The sequence below is a fragment of the Meriones unguiculatus genome, chromosome 10, assembly GCF_030254825.1.
Source record: "Meriones unguiculatus strain TT.TT164.6M chromosome 10, Bangor_MerUng_6.1, whole genome shotgun sequence".
Classification (NCBI taxonomy): Eukaryota; Metazoa; Chordata; class Mammalia; order Rodentia; family Muridae; genus Meriones; species Meriones unguiculatus.
This window is the reverse complement of record NC_083358.1, coordinates 39186663-39209273: the sequence shown is the minus strand read 5'-3', so window position 1 is coordinate 39209273 and position 22611 is coordinate 39186663. Positions and strand designations below refer to the sequence as shown.

Here is a 22611-nt window from a genome sequence, read left to right as displayed (position 1 = left end):
CCATCAAGGGTAGGCTTACTTGTGCAGAATACCTAAATCATCTACATCTCCATTGGAGCCAACCCCTGTTCAAAGCCTCCCTTTGTCTCCCTCCGGGTTGACAGGGGTGGGCCTTCTACAGACCAGCACTACTCCCAGCCACGTCCCTACAGAGGTGAGAGTCATCTTTGACTGGATGGGCTGAGGCCAACATGCTGCTCTGTGGGGCTGGGCTCATCTGTGGCTGGTCCTGCCCAGTCCTGCCACTGCCACACATACCTCACACACCTGTGTAGCATCTCCCTGCTTTTGACCTCTTAGAAGACAGGACCCTCTTGGAGTACCAGAACTGCAGTTTATTGCTGAAGACAGCAGCAAGTGGGGTCTGCTCAGCCTTGGCTGCTCAGTTTAAGAATCGTAGGCACCTGAACCATGGACCTACAGATCTGCTGAGGGCCACCTGTGCCCTGTGTCAGGCATATGGATGGTGTTTGGAGTAAAGGGTTAAAGACAGACCCCACCATCTGCTGAGACCTCTAAGGCCTTGGGTGCTCTTGAGGGCTGTCCACATTTGTAGCATCCTTTAATCACCTTTGTGTTGCCTTTTGCCTCATCTCAGTGAGATACAGGAAGAATTTTCCTGGCAGTGGATTGAAGCAGAAAGTCTGACCCATGAAGCTATACTCCTTGATGATCTAGGAGTTGCTCCCTGTGTGTCCTGAGGGCCTCCCAGCCTTGCCTTGAAGGCCTCCTGTGACTGAGGACTCACTACTTGACCAGTCCTTTTCTTGTTGGTCTGCCCTGGTTCCTAGAGCTAAGGACAGAGCTTTTGGGTCTTCCCTCCCAGTGATCTTGCTTTGCCTCAAGAGACATTGACTCAGCCTTCTCCCTCTTCAGAGGGGTCGTTCCTCCCTGTGGGGAAGCAGGCTACTGGCTGTTTCTACACTTGGGTTATCAGGTTGTCCGGCTGCTTCTTGAGTCCCCATCTTCATCTCTCTGCCAGCTCTGTGTCCTGGGAGTAGTTACTTGGCCTCTCTGAGTCTTCACTTCTTCATCTATGAGATAGGGATGGCAGCTGGGCGTGGTGACATTCATTTGTCATCTCAGGACTGGAGAGACAGGAGGATTAGAGGTTTGAGGCAGCCTGGGCTACATGAAACACTGTTTCAGATATGAATGAATGAATGAATGAATGAATGAAATGGAGATAGCTATAGTTAGCCTTATAGATAGCCTTTCTGTGACTGTCAAATGGGCTAAGACATGTGAAGACTGCCGTGAATTATTCTGAGATTGACACATGCTAAGTGGCTCTTCCCTAGGTGAGGGCTTCTCAAACTGGAATGTACATAGGAGTTACAGGAGGATCATGTACAGAGATTCTGACTTCGTAAGTCAGGTATTGGCCTGACAGATTCCTTGGCTACGTGGAAATTGCTAGTCCTCAGCCCAGAGTTCGAAGAATGTGTCTTTCTTTGGTGTGAAATGTCACTTTCCGGAAGAGTTCTCCCGTCTGTAGAAACATCACCTTCCATGGTATAGCTGTTGTACCTTGTGTGTGTGTGGGGGGGTTACTCATGCATGAGTGTATGCACCCATCACATGCATGTGGGTGGGTGTGAGTGCACGCATGTGTTTGCCCAGCGTTGATGCTGGATGCTGGCTCTCGCTAAACCCGGAGCTTTCCATGCTTGTTTTAATGCAGCTTAGAGTGTATTGCTTAGGGGGTCTAACTGGGGGTATTAAGGTAATTTTTATCCCTTTCCTGAGTTGGAAGGAGTCGCTTTTGGGTAAGTTATTCTGCAGGTTGTGAGTCTTGATGGACCTGAGAGTCTCTCTTAGAGAGATCTTGGCAGTTTCCCTGGATAATCTTAACTGTTAACTTGATCCCACCTGTTCATCTGAGAGGGAAAGCCTCATAGAGGAACCACCTACATCAGGCTGCTCTGGGCGGGATTTTCTTGATTGTTAAATAGCTCACTGTGGGCATCACCATTCCTGGGGCAAGTGGGCCTGGGCTACCTAAAAAATGCTAGTTATGCATAAGCCAGAGAGCAAGCCAGCAAGCAGCCTTTCTCCACGGTTTCTGCTTCAAGCCCCTTCCTCAGGTTTCTGCCCTGACTTCCATCAGCCATGGATTGTAACTTGGAAGTGTAAGCCAAATAAACCTTTTCCTACTCAGTTTGCTTTTAGCCGTGGTGTTTTATCATAGCAACTGAACGAAAGCAGAACACCACTCCATTTCCTCCTGCAGTTCAGGGAGATGAATCATGTGACGAACCAGAGCAGATGGAACCCGAGGGTCCTGAAGGGTGTACCTCAGGGATGGTCTATTTGGGTGGCCAGTGGGCGAATCAGCCTGTGGCATCTGGGCTGTGGGGTTTCTGGTGTCTCACTGCCAGCAGGATTGCTTGGTAAGGAAACGTTGCCAGCAAGTTGGTTGCATGTCCTGCTGCCAGCAAGATTGCTTAGGAAGGAAAACTTCTGCAGGGGAGAAATTCCTGTGAGTGGACAGGCTAAACGGTTCAACACAGGTTGGGACAGGTACCCTACAGCAGGGGCCGCCACCGCCAGCTTATCGCCTTACCAGGGTGCCCTGTTCCAGCGCTGACCCTGGCTTCTCTATTGTTTCCGGGGCCTCGGGGCTGCTTCAGCTTCACCGGCTCGCCGTTCCAAAGGCAACGTGAAAAGTCCTCAGGAAACTACCAGGTCCTGCCTCAGACCCTGCACTGCTGCCTCCTCTGAGCCACTTGCTCAGAGTTGTTTGTTTGTTTGTTTTTTAAGCTGCTCTCGATCTCAGTTTTCTCAGGTAATAGTGCCTGCTTCTGGTATCCACAACAGAGTTAAGCACAGATACAATTAAAGCCCACAACATTTGAACTCTTCCTCATGTGCTGTGACTTTACTGTTGAAAAAAACCTAAAACTGGGTGTTGGGTGAAGGCCTGTCATCCCAGCCACTCAGGAGGCTGAGGGAGAATTGTGAGGTCAGGGATAGCCTGGGCAACTGTGACCTCAAGCATTTTGGAAGCAGGATTCTCGGTCATGCCCATTCTACTGTGCAGTTTGCAAAGCAGTGGCTGGGTCCTGCCATCTCAGAGAGGGATATCCACTGACCTCAAGTGTAGCTCTGCCAAACTGGGAAGCAGCTGGAGGCTAGTCCAAAATGGCCACTTGAAGGACGAGGCCCTAGGGATAGCCCCTCACATGGGAGGGGACTCTAGGTTTGTGGTGCTGGTCTCCATATGGGATGCTGTTCTCCATGAACGGTCTCCTGTCTTGTTTGCATTCTGGGAGTGACTTGGCTGTTGCAGAGAGCTGAGCTGCTGGAGGCTGGCCACATCACCAGCATCACTGGCCTGTGTTTATGAATAGGAGCCAGGGCCAGATACTGGCAGAAGCCAGCTGGTGCCTGTCCCTGGCCTCAGGTCAGTGGAAGCTGTTGGAGGGCCAGTGCCTTGCCTCTGCTGCCCTCCCCTCCTGAATCCTCCCTGACTCATGAACCCCAGTCTCCAGTCTCTGTGTCTGTCTAACAGCTCACTGAGGATGGTTTCCTCAACATACAGAGAAAGTTCAGTCTGCGGGAAGGAAGGAAAGGCTGTTGTCTCCACTGCTGGCTGTGTGTATGGGTGCATGTGTGTGCCAGCTTGTGAAGGGCTTCAGGCACAGGGAGGGAGTACAGCAGGAAACAGTACATCCCAGAGCAGAGGGCTGCATCGGGGGCCATGCCACATCTCCAGGATGGCGTCTGGAAGTCTGCAGGAATGAATAAGGAGGTGGCACAAGGAGAAAGGAAGCATGTACGTGGAGGGCAGTGGTGGAGGTAAGAAGAACAGGCAAGTGAGATGGAAGTGACAGCTCAGGGGAGGCAGAAGGTGGTGGACAGCGCATCCCCAGGTCATAGCACTTTTCGCTCTTGAAGGTGTCCTGCTTAGGGCAGTATAAACAGGTTCACCTGCCATAACTGGAGTGAGCGTAAAGGCCTGCGTTTTGAAGGCTTGGCCCCCAGGGAAACCTAACCAGGGTTCACTAGCGGGAGTTTGAGAACCTGAAGGTCACCGGGAACTGTGCTCTGGGAGGGGACCTTGGGACCTTAGTCCCGCTCCCAATCTCATGAGACCGGTCATTTGTTCGACACTGTTGCCATTTGTGCCTACTAGTGGCCTTAGAATGATGTTGTCTCTTCACCACTGCCTGGATTCTACGTGATGTCATTCATGAAGTTCATGTTCAAGAAGTCTTCAATCAGGTACTTCTCCCCCCTCAAAAAAAATCACAAAAAGATTAATGTTTTAAGAAAGTTTATGATTTTGTGTTAGGTGCATTTGTGGCTACCTTTGGCTGAATGTGGTCTACCGGCAGCAAGCTGGATGTGCCTACAAGCCATGAGTCCAAATAAGTATCTTCCCTCTGTGGTGGTTATTGGGTATGTGTAGCAGTGATGGGAGTGTGTGTGTGTGTGTGTGTGTGTATGTGTGTGTGTGTGTGTGTGTTTACAGCAGAGAAGGCTGAGGCTGAGGCTTCAGGCCCTGGAGTAAGCCTGGGTGGGAACTGAGCCCTTCTGACTGGAAAGCTCAGGTTTTCCTGCCATCCACAGTGAAAGGTAAACTTAGGAGTCCTGGGGACATACAGCCTGCCCCTGGCAATGCTGGTGGTGAAAGGATGCTACGTTAAACAGGACGCAGCAGCCATGATGGAAGACAAGCTCAAATTGGTTTAAGTAGGAAGAGGGAGAATTAGCAGTTCACATCATTGAAATGTCTGAGGGGCCCTCACTTCAGGCATGGTTTGCTCTAGGGGCTCACGTGGTGTTGTAACCTGTTTTTTCTTGTTTCACTGAACCCTGTTTCTTCCTGTGCCCTCTTCTTACTCAGCTAGGATCTTCCCAAAAGGAAGTAAATGTTTCCAGCAGGTATGAACTCCAAACCTCATTATCACAGATGTCCTAAGAATGCATTGGGTCTCCTTGGCCTGACTTGGGACACTGCACAGTTCTCACTGGTTAGACCACACCCCGTGCTTGTCCCCATGGTAAGATGGAGAAGCCAGCCGTGACTGCCAGGTGGATGGGAGTGGGGGAGGGCTGGGATTTCCCCATTACATTAGAATTCCAGATGGAAATTTTGCTTTGAATCTGTTTCAGATCTCGCACGGGAGAGCTTCACACTGAGCAGTGAGGGGTTGTGTCTGAGATGCCCAGCACAGTGGGTGGAGTCTGGGCAGCCAGGATAGCCAACCAAAGACAGTAACTCTAGTTGGTGATAGATATGGACACTGGGAGGGGCTGGACAGGAGCTTCCAAATCACAGATACACTAATCATACAACCAAAAAGAGGGACAAAGGTCTTGGATTCCCCAGAGAATGGTCTGAAATCCACCCTCGAGTTGTAGATGGGTGATGAGAGGAATTCTGGTAATGACATACTCAGGAGGGACTGGCCATGTTTGAACAAGGCCTCTAAAGATGAAGGGCAGAAATTTTCCTTTTGTCTGCCAGCAGAGACTGAGTCCTGGTATGGATCCTGACCTCCACTGGCTAGACTGCTCTTGCTATGGTTTCTGGGCCTGGACCTGTGCTCTATCTGTTTTATACAAGACCATGCAGCTGGCCTTCCAGTGACCTGTCTGATATCTGAGGAGTCAACCACATGGGGTTGGGGCTCCCCAACTCTGCAGAAAATCCATTGGGTACCCAACTGAAGTCAGAAGCAGAACCCGAGGCGAGGATTGTGTCTCTGGTTTCTTAAGGATGTTCTGAGACAGTCAAGTAAAGGAAGAGAGTCGAAAAGGTGCCTGCCATTTCTCGGTGGGACTCTGGGCTCTAGCTTGATCCTGTGAGGGCCTCTAGATTGTGACTTCTTTCTAGAGTATGTCTACACACAACATGGGCATTAGCCACCCAGATCAGAGCCTTCAGACTAGGTGCCAGGGTAGGTTCCGAGGAAGCCTCACAAGGGTGACTGCTGGGAGGCCTCAGGGAGCTCCATGTTCCGAGCCTCCAAGGTGGTGGGCTAGTCACCCTACAAAAGGCTTTCTAATGCAGACGTCAGTAAAGGTGTGAGAAGTTCCACGTGGGAGACCCCTGGATGTTTTATGTGGTCTTTCTGATTGCCAGGGCTGAACTGGCTGCATGCAGAACTGAGCTGATCTCTCGCTTCTACTTTGGGTCTTTGGGGTGCTGACTGCTGCTCTTGGGCTCCACAACCCTGGCAGGTTCTGTCCCTTTTTGAGGCCTATTTTCCCGCCTGTGCTCAGGCTTGCATTAAAGTCCACAGATAGATTGGTAGAGGGAGGCTCACATAACCCATGTACTCAGTGTGCCATTTTTGGGGTACGGGTGCATCCTGAATGGGTCTCTTGCTGCTGTCTGGTCTGATGCCAGCCTGGGAGGAGAAGCAGTGTGGCTTTTGCTGCAGTCTCCTCTAGTTCTCTCTGGTCCGCGGGCTGGCCTGCATAGAAGGACATGGTCCTTCGCAGCGGCACCTCTTTCTTGCTTCCCCTTGCAGATGCTCAGTCCCCAACCTGTAAAGGATGGTGATAATTGCCTATTGGTCCCTCCAGGTTACTAACAGTAGGAGGTGATAGATAAAGCTTCAGCCATGGATGTCTTCTGTCTCTGGACCCGAGCAGCTTCCTTCCCCCTCTGCTGGCCACACAGCATTTGCCAGACCACCCAGCAGCCCTCCTCAGGCCACCAACGACATGGGGCCCTGACAAGGACAAACAGTGGCCTCTTGGGACCCAGGATGTTCTTCTCCTGGGTGTGGGGTTTCCTGGAATGGAACAGTAAAATCCGGTGTGTGATGGTGACTGTGCTCTTCTCTTCCCTCACGTGCTCCCAGTGATAGCTCAATTGCCATGCTCCATCGGCCCCCTGCCACCTCTGCGTTCCAAGTCCTCCTGTATCTCATGGACCAGCAGTTAGTGCCTTCGCTTCCTAAGTGTGTGCAGCCAAGAGCAGCACGAAGAAGGCTGGGTCTTCAGGCCCCTCAGGTGGCTCAGGGCACAGAAGAGCTTTGTACTGTTTGGTAGTGGAGACACCATCACTGTGAGCTCGCCACCCTTCCAGCTGACGTCTGTAAGCCATGCTGGCCACATAGGTGCTGTTTCTGGTACAGTGCCTAGCTTTTTCTCTGCCTGCTGGTGGTGAGCATCAGGCGACTCGCCTACCATCTGGCACAGCCTCAGAGAGCAGTTTTGGTGCCTATCTGTAACCTTGATGTATGAGAACATATGGATAATTTTAGCAGAGGCAATCACGCTCTTTGTGCTATTGGGCCAATGCTTTTTTTTTTTTTTTTTCCCTTGGGAGAAAATGCAGGGAATGTTTTCTTAGTCTGTAAATAGAGAGCCGTGTTGGTTGCTCAGCACGTGCCTGCTGCATGCCTCCTGTCAGGCCTGGGATAGTATTACAGATGGTGGTGAGCCCCAGAGAAGAGTAAGGAAGGGAGTGAGTGCATGCCGTGGGAAGGGCTGCAATTTTGAGTAGATTTAATAGCCAAACTCTGAAGGAGAGAGGGACTTTCTGGAGAAGGAACAGCCCAGGCAGAGGTGCTGTGGGTGCAGAGGCCTGTGTAGGCAGTGGTGGGGGGGGGGGGAGTCCAACATGACTGCAGCAGACAACGGGAGGGAAGCAGTGGGTGATGTGTAATGGGTGGTGCACCTTATAAAGGGGTGGTGGGGAGCAGGTGCAGACCATGAGCACTGTTGTCCCAGTAATGAATCGGTGCTGGGACACATTGTGGATCCGAAGGAGGCGAGAGCGTGCGGTGTGGGCCCGGGGCTTGAGGGAGAGCTAGCAGAATCTCCCGATAGATGGAAGGAAAGGTTGCAGGAGAAGCATCGTCTCACTCCTGTGGTCTATCCTGAGCAGCAGTGCAGACTGCTGTCTTTGAACACAGGGAAGGCCCAGGGAAGATGGCTTGGAGAAGCTGTGGGTTGGTTTAGGGTGCGTGCGTGAAGCTACATCTTTGTTTTAATAATAAAACACACACATACCCACCTTTAAAAATTCAGTATTTTAGTGTGAAGGCAGTACATGTTTAGAGAGTGGGGTGAGGGTGTAAAACAGTCTCACAGTGCAGAACGGGGAGACTCCTGCAGGAGGCACCGGTATGCAGTCTGCTGGGTCCCCACAGGCACTTGCTCCGCTGCCCACTCATCCCGTGGCAGGAAGGGCTCCAGACTGTGTCTCGCTTGTGCTCCCTGGGAGCCAGTCTTCCATGTTTGCCTCTATGTGAGCCTCATGCACCTGGCCTGACTACCTGTTGTCTTGGGCCAGAGCACACATCCTTCCCCTCAGCCAGGTGGCTTGGGGGCTGCAGAGGCACTGTTGTTAGGTCAACAGATGACAGTGCTGCCTGCCATAGGTGGCCTGGCTCACAGCCACCCTACTCCGAGAAGCACGTGGGATACATCCTGGCAGCAGACCGGAGTCACTAGCAGCAGTCGCTGCAGCTGGAGGGTGGTCAGGGGTGCCCAAATGCTCTTGGCCACTCCTGTTACCAGGTCTCAGCTGTGTAGCAACAGCCAGTGGCTGGCTGGGCAGTTAAGCGGTGCGACAGGCAAGCGACCTGGCAGTGGAAGGTAGGAGGTAGGGTAGGCAGGAGCCTGACTGTGCCTTTTGGCACATCAGAGCTGACTAATCCCTAAAGACCTCATAGAAGAAGGGCCAGTGGGGTAAGAGTGAAGGCCGAAGGCCAGGGAGAGGGTGACGGCCACTGTTCCAGGTGTACAGTTCATTTCCCTGTTACAGCACCTGGGGACACTGGGGAGCAAGCATGTAGAATTGCTTGTATGGAGTCTCATAGCATGTGGGTGACGTCAGAGCATCAACTCTGAAGTTCAATGTCTTCAAGGCTCACGCTGGGATAGCAATAGGGTGCTGTGGAGGGGTCTAGGGGAAGAACCAGACTCAGCGTAGCACTGGGCAGCTGTCATACTCATATATGTTAGTTACTATTATCCTTGGTACTTGGTCTTTATGGCCTTTGTACCCACAAGCCCCAATAAGCCCCTGGGCTCCACTGTGGCGATGTCTCTGGCTAGGTCCATGCCCTGGCAGTTCTAGACAGTCTCTCCTGCCCCAGGACTCCTGCTTCAAACTCTGAGGTTCACCATAACAAAGTATACAGAGTTTACCACATTCTGTTGGTGTGGGCTTATTTTCCCCCTCAGCCTTCTTTTCTCCACTCATAGACATCACACTCCAAATGTAGTAGCTGTTGTCCTGTGGGAAGAGCCTGGGCATCCTTCATGTTTGCCTTGCTCTGTGTCTGTTCTCCGATCTTCTCCTGTTAGAGCTAGGCTTGCCATAGGAGTGGGGCTGAACCATGGGGCTCTTCTCGTCTTACTGTTCTCAAACCTTGGGCATCATTCTCCTGTGCGTTGGGACATGTAGTGGACATCTGGCATTTTGATGACTGAATTTGTTTAATGCACAATATCCTTCAAAAGCCTCAGACATAAAGAGGACTCACACCCGTGCTTTCCCTGATCTTATTGCAGGACTGAGGCGAGAGAGGAGGGGGAAAGAATGAAAATATTTAACATATTTAGGGAAGATTGAGTGTTAGCCAGCCGCACACCTGTGATCCTAGCTACTCAGTAGCTAGGAATGTAGGTTTAAGGCTAACTTGGAAATTGAGACTCTGTCTCAAAATAAAATAAAAAGTCCAAATATAAAAAGGCTGGGGAGCCCAGTGGTCCAGTGCCTAGCATGTAGAAACCCTAGGTTCCGTCCCTCAGGACTCCAGTGGGTAGTGGGAAGGGGATGGGGGCATTAAGTAGCTTAGGTAGGGACTGCCTTGAAGAAAGTTGTAATGGTGTGCCGTGAAGATGCCGCACAGATGTTCACAGCTCGCAGAGTGGCAGCTTGGGCAGCATCGGTTGTTTATCTGTGGCTGGCTAATGCCAGAAGTTAGCAAGGCCATCATCTCTGAGGATCATGTGTCCTGCGGGGTCCTCCCAGATGTCCGATGTCCATCTCCTGAGCAGCAGACTAGGTGTTCGGGCTGCATGCTTAGCTGGGGGAGGCCAGCTGGGGGCGCTACAAGGAGCGCTCTGATTACATCCTAGGCAGATAAAAATAGGAGCAATGCAAGGAATTTTAATCACTGCTCCATGTCTTTGGAGCCACGAAGGCTGTACCTTGTGAGCCTAGGCAGAAAGCCAGACCTGCCAGTGCCTGAGAGCTGCTGAGCAGTACAGTTGGGCCAGCTGGGGAAACTGGAGGGGCCATGGGCAAGGGTGGCAAAAGCCTCCCACAGCTCTTTGCATGGCAGGAGTATTGGATTCCAGTTGTAGTAGGCTGAAGGTTGGTCCTGTGTCTGTAAGAGTCAGGATTTTTACAGCAAGGGGCAAGTTTAGCCTGAGTCACTGTTGCAAGAGGTCAATGTGTTGGTGATTGTCACCATCCCAGGTTACCATGCCTGCAGGATAGGCAGGGGCAGTGTTCTTGATGTCCAGGGTCCATCCAGAAGATGTTTATCACATTTGTCCAGCAAGTAACAGATGGGTCCAACCCATGGCCCAAAAGTTGTAGGCACCTCAGGAAATTAGGAATGCAACTTAACACGATATTGCAAACTTACTTAGAACAAACAGACACCACAGTGTTTTTGTTACCATTGTGTCAAAATGTTCAAAGATTGGACACATATATAATGAATGTGTCAGGTATTTCAGGACAAAGTCATCCAGGTCCCCTCATGCAGAGCCTGATTACAGAGATGGTGGTTCACAGCCTTTTCTTCACTGGCCTCTCTTGCTGACCTCCATTTGGACAGAAACAGATTTGGGGAGCTGGAGCTGAGGCAAGACGCATTCAGAGAGGCAGGTGTCTTTGCCAGCTCCTGAGAAACTCAAGATCTCACTGCTGGTGACCTGAGTCTGGCACACTGCCAGAGGAGCTGTGTCCTTAAGAAAAGATGCTGCTTAGCTTTGGAAGCATCCAGCTGAGATCGTGTTTCTGATACTGGTTGGGGGTAGAATGAGCTTGGGTTCCTCTTGTCCCTAGGGAGAGGGTGCTCCAACTTCCTGTCACAGGAGCCAGTGATTCTGAGAGTCTTGTCTATCTCCTCAGCCCTTAAATGGTCACTGGCTCTGTATCCTGGGCCTGCACATTTCTCACATTGGCCTGGGTGGGCAGCTGTCAGTGCCTATGGCCTGTGGTGCTCCTTAGTAGCGTGGACTCTGAGGCTAGAGAAGCTCGGGAGTCTGAGACAGAGTGTGGAGAGCCAGATTCAAGGTGTGTGCTAGACACTGTAAGAGGTCCAGATGGAGAGCAGCCTTCTTCCTTCATCTCTTGTTCCTTGGATGTGCCACAGAAAAACAATCAGGCTGCACCCCCCAGAATTCCTGGAACTAGGAGATCGTAGCCTCATCTGGGCCTGGAGGATCCCAGCCTTCTCTGCCACCCTCTCTGTGACCTGTTGGACCATTCTCTCCATCTGACTGAGCTCCAGATCCCTCTTCTCTGAAGTGGATAGTCATCCAAGGTCTTGTCAAGTTGGGGTTTCGTTCCCTAGTGACACGTGGATGTGCAGCTGGCCCTCTGTGTCTGTGGGTTCCACACCTACCCATTCATCCCATGGAAGACACACATAGAAAAACAACCTTGTATTGAACAAGTACAGACTCTTTTCTTGGCTGTTATTCTCCAAACAGAGCAGTGTGACAGCTGCTTACACAGCTGCACTTGTTGGAACTCTGAGTCATGTAGAGATGGCTTAAGGACTCCGAAGAGGTGCAGATACTGTGCTGTTTTATCTAAGGGGCTTCCGAGTTCTAGGGTTTGGCTGTCTTTGCAATCACCCCCCAAGGAGCCCAGGGGACCACTGTCTTCACCTTTGAACACTAAAAGGACTCCGATAAGGCCAGGGTTTTGGCTGAGGCTCAGGGTTTCCTTCCCTCCCAGTGAGTGACCAGGACATCTGTTCCATAGGCTGTCTGTCCTGTCGGGTGCCGCCTGGTCACCTTATGCAGTCACTGTTTCCTAGGTGCACAGTAGTGTTATTATGTCCCCTGCATGTGTTCCCTCACTCCTCCCTTGCTCTGTGGGGCACAGAGAGGTCCACCACCCCACTGTGAAGAACCATACAATATCTTTTGATGGCCTTTGGGGGATGTCTTAGCCCTAGATTTTATTGAACTTGGAGGGGCTCTCAGAGGAGTTGCTGGGCACTAGCTGCTTGGTTATCAGGGTGGGCCATGAGGACATCTGAGCGCACACATGAGAGGGCACTGCAGCAAGAGAGTGGGGGAAACTGACATTTAGGCTGTTGGCTTTGTAACAGATGTCACCTGGACATTTTGACCCCACCTTTTCCTTGGCTCCTCTCTGACATAAAAATCTTCATTTTGCAAAGGAGGAAAATAGGGGCTGAAAGTTGAGTGATACCCGAATGGGCCCATCCTCACACTGGAGGTTAGACTGACCCTGTCTGGCCTGGATGGGCCCTGTCCCTCCTCCCCTAAGAATAGGAGGCAGTGCTTCCTGTTAGTGAGGCTGGTGGGTTCCTTCAGAGTACATGGAGGAGTTCGCCCTGCATTCATTTTAGGGTCTAACTAGGACAGGCTGCTTGGATCTGAGGGTTCTGGGGTGGCCTGGGCTGTGTCTTCCTGGAATGTCTCAGCCCTGTGCATTCCTGAAGTCTTCACGGAACCGTGTTCTGTGGGCACCAAGAGTTTTCTTGGAAAAGTGTGCGGCACCCACATCTGTTACCTCTTAGCGAACAGAAAGATTGACAGAGACCTGCCGGGGCCTTGCGTGGGGGGAGACAGAATTCAGGAGTAGATGTCCCAACGACAAAGAGGAAAATCCCTAGCCTGTGCCAGCGCTCCCCGAGGCCCCACTTTGATGTGGTTTTCCGTCCCCGAGGCCTTATAAGGCAGTGTGCCTGTGCTGCTGAGCTCAGGGCTGGGCTGGCTGCGCACCAGTGACCGGAGTAGTTGCTCTTCTCTGGGCCCAGGGACGGGGGGAGGCTGGGCTCCCAGGGGCAGCAGAGGGACAGAGCTGGGACTTTAGAGGCACATGTAGGCCACATGTCCTAAAAGACAATGAAGCCAGGTCTCTAGTCTAAAGTCAGAACCTGGAGTAAATATGAGGCCCCCAGTTCTGCAAGTCAGAGAAGGGCCCCAGGTCCTGGGTCCCAGGAATTAGACAGTCCTCTGTCTAAGCCCCAGATTCAAGCCTCTTCAGGAGGTGCAGTGGTGAAGGTTGGACTCTGCTGTGTAAGAACTATAGCATTGGCAAGTCACAGGACCGCCCTGACTTGGTTTTCTCATCTATAAAGTGGGTATAATAACAGCATACCCCACAGTGATTGCCGTGGGCGGGCAGCGAGGGCTGCTCAGCCCCAGCATTTCTGGCATTTGCCCATCGCTGTTTGATGGTGAGCACAGAGGAAGCAATGTGCCTGGGTGCTGATTGATCTTCCAGCACAGAGGAGGAGCACTTCCTTGCTTTCCAGGGTCACTCTGAGATAGTGTGCTGTGGGGCCTGTTTATGGAGGGGAAACCAAGGCAGATGGGAGGTAGAGCTGTGCCTCCTCTGCTTAGCTTGTGTGGGAAGCTGTATTTGCACCATCCATGCCTGCCTGATTCCACGTCTGTGCCCTCTGCTGTGGCCCCCATGGAGATTGCTATGGCTATGAGTCTAAGTGCACAGTTCCAGCAGCTCCTGCCTTCCTGTAGGATGATGCTACAGGTCTGTGGCTATGTGGAGTGGGCTTAAGGCCAGGCTGGAGCCAGCACCAAGCCCACACCACAGAGAGATAGAGTCCCACTGTCCTGATTGGAGCACGTGGCCTCTGACCCAGCAGAGCTGATGGCCAGGCCCTGTTTCATGCATTTTTCTGTCTTTGTTTGTTGTATTGAGATAAAGTATAACCCAGGCTGGTCTCAACCTTGCAGTAGAGAGGGCTCCATTCCCCTCCTCTTTCCCTCACCATCCAGGCCCTTCCCTTTTTACAGTGCTGTGAATGGGACCCAGGACCTTGCACATGCTGGACATGCTACACAAACAGTCTGCCACAGAGTGGCAGCTGCTATCCTTTCAGCTGCTGTCAGCATCCTTCTTTTCTGTCCCATGGCCCCTGAGGACTGGGGCCATGTAACAACAGTGCCCACACACACACCTTGATGTTTGGAAATCATTCATTTCTTGAGATATGCACATAACAGGACTGTTAGGATGGCCGGAGGAGGTTAACACATATCAGCACTGTGTGCTGTGCAGGGAGTGTCCAGTGAGCGTGAGCTGTCTTACCATAGTGTGCTTTATACCCGGGCCATTGCATAGAAAAGTTCACCAGAGCCCAAACGTTAGGAGAGCCGAGAAGCCAGGGTGTGACCCTGGCTTGGTTTGCCATGCCGCATTTCTCTGGGTCTAGAGACCGTGTACCAAGACCCTGGAGTGGCCCAGGGAGCACTGCAGTGTGTTACAGAGCATAGACTTTGTGTGAGCTCAGTGGGCCGCAGGTGGCCAGATCTGCCGCGCACAGTGACGCTGCTGAGTGTGGCTGCTCTGTTGGGGTGATATTGCAGTCACACCAGTAGAAAGTCACAGGACCTCAAAGGCTCCTCTCTGCCAGTGCCCTTGCTGTGATGCTGCCAGGGCTTCTGAGATCAGTCTGAGCCCACTCTCTCCTAGCGGACCCAGCATGAAGGGCCTTTGTCCCCTCTTAAAGCCTGCTGCCTACTGCTGTCGTAAGCACTGACTGCCAGCCTTTTGGGGCTGAAGAGATGGCAGCAGTCTCGGTGGCATGAAAGTTGGGCTTTAATTGGCTGCTGGGGCGTGTCCGCCATCTGATGAGGCCACCTGTATGTATCCTTTTCCTGTCACTGTCTCCAGATTCCCCGTCAACGCTGGCTCTGTTAACACAAACAGCCAGGTTACAAGCCTGGGAAATGTTCAGTGATTGTGATAATTGCCAAGAAGGGGAGTGAAGAAAGTCACCCAGGTTTGAAGGAAGTGGGGCACCAGAACAGGCACAGTCACATTTCAACTACCTGGAAGAAGGAGCAGTGCCTAGAATGGTCTAGAGAGCTGCATGCAAGCAGAGAGCTGTTTGTCTCTAAAACAAAAGCTCAGACGAAGCCACCCACTGTATGCAGCATCCTTTTCTGTGCCTTGTCAGGGCGGGCCTGGATGTTCTTTGAGCGTCTGAAGTGCAGAGTTTGGTTGGTTTGTATTCTGTGAAAGTTTTGCCAATCAAAGGTTTTTGTTGTCACAGTAAGGCTTTGGTAGCAGCTGCTGCTTTGGGGCTTTAGTGCTTGCCATTTGCTGGGATTTAGAAGCATCATCAGACCAACCATTGTGGCATTAGGAAAGAGAATATAGCATACCCCTTCCTGACCTCTTCCTTTTTCAAGAGAGGAATAGTTTCTAAACTGGGTCCTTGGGGTATGAGCCCCACACTGCAATATACAGCAATGGTGATTCATGTGTTGATAACTATAGTTAAGGCCCTGGGACATCTTATATTAAAGGGCTTGTTTAACTTTATCTAAATAATCTTAGGTTACAGAATTCTTGGCTGAGCACCAATAGAGAAGTCATTTTTGCAAGATACAGTCTAATTCTTTCTGTATCTCTAGTCTCCAGAGATGAGTCAGGATAGTTGGAGATTTCATATCTTGACAGCTCAGATTTTCCCTAGCTTGTAGGACAGCGAAATTTCCTTTGCCAATATGACAGTGTCTGAATGACAGCTTGACAAGGCTGCTAGGAAGGACCCCTGCCATGTTGGTTTCAAACATCACCAGCTCATGGAGGGGACAGATCAGGCATGTGCCAAGATCAAGCTAGTGACTGGGAAGATGTGTAGGCCCCAGTGAGGCCCACTGGAGCAGCAGCATGCAGGCCCAAGGCATTGGCTGAAGGGATTGCATTTGACCTTGAGGGTAATGGGGATTTATCAGAGGAGAGAGCACAGAGGGTCCCACTTTGTTTAGAAGAAGACTCTAGACTGAGAACTTTTCTAGGTGTCTTGCTGAGTATGTGGCTGTGAACTTGGCTGGACAGCAGGGACACTAATCCCTGGACACCTTGCATTCCAGTAGGGGAGTGGCCTTGGCCTCTAGGAGATAAGGGTCCAAGGTAGATCCTGGACATTGAGAAGCCAGTTGCACTGTCCTATCACTAGCTCCCATCCAATCAGTTTGGTCCTATGTCCTTGCTGCCACCTGTCCAGTCTAGTCTGATGGATTTCTATTGGGTCCCGCTGTCCTGTAACCTGCTGTTCTGTCTTCCACAGGAGCTCGCGGGTGACACTTCTAGAGAGGCACTCGGTGAGGAAGATGAGGACGACTTCCAGCTAGAAGGTATGTGGGTTTCAGTAGCTCTACCTATGGTGGGGGAAAGGACCACAGAACCCACAAGGGGTAGACAGGACGTGAAAGCCCTCACAGTACTCAGGGTTACTTCCACACCCTGTGCTCAGTAGCTACCAGACTTCAGGCAGGCCATCACAGGGCTAATCCCCTGTGCCCGTGTCAGTGATAACGAGTGTCCGCTGCTGGCCTATGCTTCTCTCCTCTGGTCCCTCATGCAAGAACCCTCCTTTCTCTAGCAGAAGTACTGTGCTATAGAGCCAGAGACAGTGGCATGGACCCAGCATCTAACTGCTGGTTTGTTTCTGGAGGTGGCTATGTCCTCATCCATAGAGTGGGATCTAGTGCCTGTTGCTGGAAAGCTGCCCACGTGACTTCCCATGACTATGACCAGCAATAGTGGAGAGGGCTTCACTCTGCCTGTTACTCACTGTGGGAGGAGCGCCTGGCTAATGCTGAGCAGCCCAGGAGAGCAAGGACCTTGTCTGTTCTTTGAGACCCTTGGAAGGATCCAGGACCCAGTGCCCACCTGGGGCTCTCCTGCTACTCCTGGCACAGTGGCCCAAAGCCCACCCACATGCTGGGCATGGCACACTGTCAAGGACAAGGTGCCTCTGAGCCCTGGCCATACACCTGCTGGATCTGGGCTGTGGCATCCTTCTATGCTCCTGGCCAGGGGAGAAAACTGGTTCCTGAATGTCATCTTTGTCTTTCTGTTGGCCAAGCTCATTGCCTCTTGGCTGGTAGAGAGCCGTTTTAAGGGAGAAAAGGGGCCATGTGAGGCGTGAAGATGAAAAGGAGTCTCTGGCAATCCCAGGAGAGGAGGGCTTTGGCTCCTGGGTTGTTCTGTAAAGCTGCCCCTAATCCCGAGTCTTAGCCGCCTTAACTGGCCAGCTGGGAGCGAAGCAAGAGATTAAGGCTGGCTTGGTGTGCAGGGCTGTGAGCTCCTTTTGAACTTGGGAAAGAACAAAGTAAACATCAGAGGTTCCAAGCTGACTGCAGGCCTGTGTGGCAGGGTGTGGAAAGGAGAGGGAGACCCCCCTTCTGCGAATCCAGCAATAGCCAGGGGCAGGAGGGGCAGCCCCTTGCTCATTTCCAGCACCTACATGGCCTCTGAGGCTTGTACCCTGAGTGCAAGTCAGTACTGGCTTGGTAGGCAGGCCCAGGATACATCCAAGGGAGTTCTGCCCCGCATGTGCTTCCCTTGACTTACGTATGAGTGTCTCCTATCCCCAGGGTCTCCTTGTTGCCTCTCACCTGAAGTTGCTCCTCCCTGACCCAGCCTCCTGGCTCGCTTGGCATCACCGCAGAAACCTAGTTTTGCAAACCCTGGCAGTTCTTTACCACCTAGTGAGGCTGACAAGGCTAACTGAAGTCTACGATCCCTCTCTTTGGGCCAGGTCCTCTCCAAGACCCCCAAACAGAATGTGCAGGAGCTTGCTGTCTAGGTAAAGACAGAGAGGAGTCTGGGTGACAGGAAGAAACACCGGGTGCAGGGCATTTGGTTGGGGATGCCAAGTTAAACACCCTGCTGGCCATCCACTGGAGATGCTGAGGTGGTTGAGCTACCGGCTGCTGGGGACTGGAGTTAAGGGACAGTGGACATGGGGGGGAGGGTAAGAGCTTCTCAAGGAGTGGCTACGGGCAGTTCCAATCACCCCTCTTTGGCAGGTTCACCTGCAGGGCTAGCTGGCCCTGCCTGAGGTGTGAGGAGGCCTCTGGAGAACAGCAGGCAGCTGCCCTGGCTCCTCTCCCTGCTTGAGCTTCCCTGTGAGCTCAGCAGCCCCACTCCAGTCCCCAGATCCTCTTTAAGCCATTTCCACTGAGTGAACTTGACCTGGCGTCTTCCCATTTGCTCTCCATGAAAGTGCAGCATAGACAGTTGAGAATCTGCCTCTGCTGTGCCAGGGAGGTTTAGCTGTATCTCCAGTAGCCAGGTTTGAAAGTTAATCTTCAAGGGCTTTTGTATGGGGGAGGGACAGTGGGCAGAATGGATTGACCATAGCAGACTCTTACCACACTTTCTTAGTCCGGGGTCCCTGCCTGCATTCATGATGTCCCCTCAGTCCTATTCAGGCCTCAGAGCATGAAAACTAGACATTATCTGTAGACAGTTGCCTCCGATCCCATTTCCCTATTGCCTCTTTCCTTCCAGTCACAAGTGTCTCTAAAGCAGAATCTGTACTGGGATTGGGCCCAATGGTGGGATGTGGGGGGAGGGGGCGGGGTGTACATTTGGAGGAAAGCCAGGGAGTGCTTGGGGGCTCTGCAGGGTGATAGAAAAGCAGAGGCTCAAAGAGAGGCTCCTTAATGCAGGACTTGGGTCTTTGGGAAGCTCAACCAAACTTGCTTGAACTCGAAGCTCTTGAAATTGAAAATTCCCAGGGAAGGATTGCCTAAAAAGGGCTGGCTGGGCCTAGGAATGCAGACGGCAACACCAGTACGAGCAGATGCATTCAAACACACACACTCGAACACATGCACACACCCTTTCCATCTCTTCTTGTTCTCTGTCCCTGAAAGTCTGAAACGGGCTTGTGGGGAATACTGGGAGCATGTGCCCGTGGACGGGTAGGTTAGTGACACCTCTGGCTTCTTTCCCTCAGTTTCTAAGCTGTCCTGACAGGGAGGATCACTGGGCCCAAGTCCCCTCTCATCCAGATTAGAGCAACGACACAAAACTCCAACTCTAAGCTCTCCACCTTACGCATGTGGAATGTCCAGTGGTGACTCAAGCGAGACATGGCTCCTGGGTCACGGGATTCTTTTCAGAATTGCTGTTCCCGGTTTCCTAACCAGGGAATCGGTTTGTGAGATCTGACTTCAGTACAGTGGGGGGGGGGGGGAGCATGAAGAAGCCGTGAAAAACACATTCTTTTGTTGTTGTTGTTAAATACAGAGTCTTGGTCGAGTAGCCTGGCAGGGTGGGGGTGGGGCTCAAACTCACAGTCCTACCGCAGCCTTCAAGTGCTGGCATGACAGGAGTGTGCCACCTCGCCCAGCTTTCAATGTTCTTTAGGCTTCATTCCCAATGTTGTGAAATGCAAACGGTGACACTCCTACATTGTGTTAGGAAGAACTTAATGAGGCAATACGTGTACCTGCCAACTTGACCGGCAGTGCCAGGCTGGCACATCTGTGCATCTCCGGGGCCTTCTCCCTCATGAGACCTGTGCCAATCATGCAAGAAACCATTTGGCCTGGAATGTACACACGACCGTGCTCCTCATGGCCCCAGCTTTACCCTCCTAATTATTTTTGGCATAGGCTAATATTAAAATCCATCTACATTCCCCCTGACAGCTGCTCGCCGGAGGCTTGGAGGCCCAGAAACATCCTGGCAAGCCACCCTCAGACCAGAATATTTGTCACAGATAGCTCTGCGTGGACAATTGCAGGGATCATGAGCATGTTAGGGCATGTGTCCAAACTTCAGCACGGAAGCACCAGCTTGTGCCCAGTCTTCCATTGGGTCTGCCTGAAAATTTGCTGGCTACCCAGGTGGGGAGATGTCTGCTGTGCTCTTGATGGTCATTCTGCTCTTTCTGTCCTTTACGACTGTCATCTGTGTTTCAACCATCTCCTTCCACAGCAGGCCTCCATGTTGCTCCAGCTGGGATTGGCGGCGTCTGTCTGTCCTAGCTTGCTTATGCCAGTGTTATAGGACATGGCACAGCTGGGTTCATACCTATGAAAACCCTACTCTGCATGGGCAATACAGGGGCAGCAGCTAGCAGGGACCAGCCTCCAGGAGGTTAGAATTCTGTCTGTGCAGAGATGGAGCCTGCTGTGAGGTCATTAGAAGGCCCCCATATGGGACTGTACAGAATGAATTGCCGGGTTGAATGGAAGTAGACCACGCCCTGCCAGCCCAGATGCATTTGTACCAATGAAGAGACACCACTCAGAGCTCCTCCCTCCACACCTGCCTGTCACTTGCTTGAGAAATGTCGGAAGCAGTACGCTGCACACATCTCTGGCGTCCTGTGAGTGGCACTTCTGGGGTGGAGCGGTGCACAGCCTGCTTCTCAAAACCTGTCTCCCAGCAGCTCCAGATGACCCCAAGCGACCCTAGTCACAGGGCAAGAGCTCTAGGTGAGCATGCCCCTGTGCGGCTTCGGAGGGAACTGCTGCACGGGGAGGGCCCTCTTCACCCCCTGCTGTTTGGGTGGCGCCAGCTGTCAGCGCTCAGGCTGGGTGGGCTGTGCCAGGCTGCTCTCTGGGTCACTGCTGTTTGCCAGGGTAAACAGTCCCCAGAAAGTGATGGGGAACTCTCCCAGCATGTGACCACAGAGGTGCCTCCTATTGGCCCTGGGGAGGGTTTGGGAGTCCAGGCTCTAATCACAGCTGCCACCTTTCGCTGGTTCCCAAGTCTCTTCCCTTTCTCTTCCTCCTCCTCCTTCCCTTTTTTAAACTGGGGGAGGGGAGAGGGAAAAGAGGCTGTCTTTGATCTTGGTGGAGGAAAGAAGTCTGTTCTGTTCAGGCTTTTGGCTAACACAACAAACAGTGTTTAAAATTTAACTTTGCTTAATTAATTAGTAATTCTGTTTAATGCTGTCTGATCTCCCTCCAAAAGGTATTTTGAAGCTTGAGAAGGGAACTTCAAAGGGAGCCGGGTGAAGATGGTCAAGTAATGCATTTAATCTGGCAGTTGCTGGGGGTGGAGTGCAGCCAGGCTGGAGCTGATGCGTAGACAGAACCATCATCTGCTAAATCAGCCAGCCAGCTCTGGTGGCCATGGCCTCAGTATGAGACGGACAGAAAGCAGCTTCCAAAGGAAGGAGCCCCACAGCACAGCCATCTCCACTCCCTGCGTGTTATTCTGGGCTAAGAAGCAATGTTAAAAAAGCAGAAATGACACTGTCTGTCTTCTGTGGCCACTATGAATGGTTGAGCAGGTTGGGAACTGCACAAGGGTTTCCAGTTAAGCAAGCAGTAAGTCAGTGGCGACTTCCAGGTTGTGCCTTACCAAGCATATACCCAGGAAGGAGTGGAGCTCAGCCTTCACCTAAAGCAACAACACCCAAAGCTCCACAAAGAGCCAGACAGTTCCTATCGTAGGCTGTGTGGACCATGAGTACTTTCATGACTGCTTGACTCAGCTCTCCCGCGTGCAGCAGAAGCAGCCAGAGACGAGTGTGTGTGGCATATCTCATTAAACTTTGCTTAGAGAGCCAGGCTGTGGGCCCAGTGGCTCACAAGGCATCATTGGCAACCTGCTCTTTATCACCCAAACATGCTTCTTGGGCAGTGGAATATGTTATTGCCCTCCTCCCTCATCTCCCTTTCCTGTGCTTCCCTTTCTCCTGTCATATTGGCACTGTGCCCTGCTTGGGCTCCCCCTGGCAATTGGAGTAAGGCTAGAGTGCCTCTGAAAGATGTCTCAGACTGGCAGCTGTTTCAGCAGGAACAAGAAGAGAGAGGACCTGGGTTCTAGAGTCCTTCTTGGTAGCATAGTGTCTTTCTGATTCCTGGGTATGACCTGGGTGATCTGCCGGGAGCAGAATTTGTTGCCTGGCCCTGATGCCAGTGGCCATGGGCAGGTAGAGATGCTCTGCTTGGCTGCCTGGGTACAATGCTATTCGCCTTGGTTCAGAATTGAGGGGGTCATCTGTGAATCCCATGCCAGTTGCCACAATCCGGGCCACCGTCTCTGATCCTCGGCCTGCATGGCTTTCTGTAGGTTCTCTGTCGTCTCTTCCGACACTTGTTCAGGGGGCAGTAGAGGTAGGACACAGGGTGTCAGGGGGCATGACGCCCAGGCTTGCTGTTCATTTCTGCCCCGCCCAGGTTGGGATGTTCTGTGTATTCAGAGACATGGCTACTTGGGGGACATCCTGGAGGCTTGTTGGGCTAGGACAGCATGGCAGACCTACTCGGAAAGAGGGGACAGTCTAAGCCACTCTGTTCTCTAGAGAAGACACATGAAGATAGAAGGGGGATGCTTTCTACCTCAGGTGAGGAGAAAGAAAGGGGTGGGGGAGGACCCAAAGGAAGACAGGCTCTCTAGCATGGCAGCAAATGTGCTCCAGAGGAGAGAACGGAACAGCGGTTCCTTGTCTTTGGGCTTATCAAGTGGAACATGAAAGGCAACATTGAACCTGGAGGTGCTCGTCTGATAACTTCCCTTTGAACTTGAAGTCGGGTTTCGATAAGCCTGGCCAGCTCGCATCAGCAGGACCTCTGCAGAGCCAGGCAGTGGCTTTGAAGATGGAGCGAGGCTTTGTTTTGCTTTCTGCTTCCTTTTCTCTCTCCAGGAGGGGGAGGGGAGGAGTCTGCAGGCTGTGATGTCTCTAT

At 52.1% G+C, this 22611-nt stretch overlaps 1 protein-coding gene across 1 annotated transcript in view; it reads left to right on the top strand.

Annotated features, from left to right (window-relative positions):
• Window positions 1-22611, top strand: part of Nkd1 (NKD inhibitor of WNT signaling pathway 1) — a 68144-nt gene that overhangs the window by 33786 nt on the left and 11747 nt on the right. The window contains exon 4 of the mRNA XM_021656826.2: window positions 16239-16305. Within this exon, the coding sequence (XP_021512501.1) occupies window positions 16239-16305 (67 nt within the window). The remainder of the gene's footprint in view (window positions 1-16238; window positions 16306-22611) is intronic.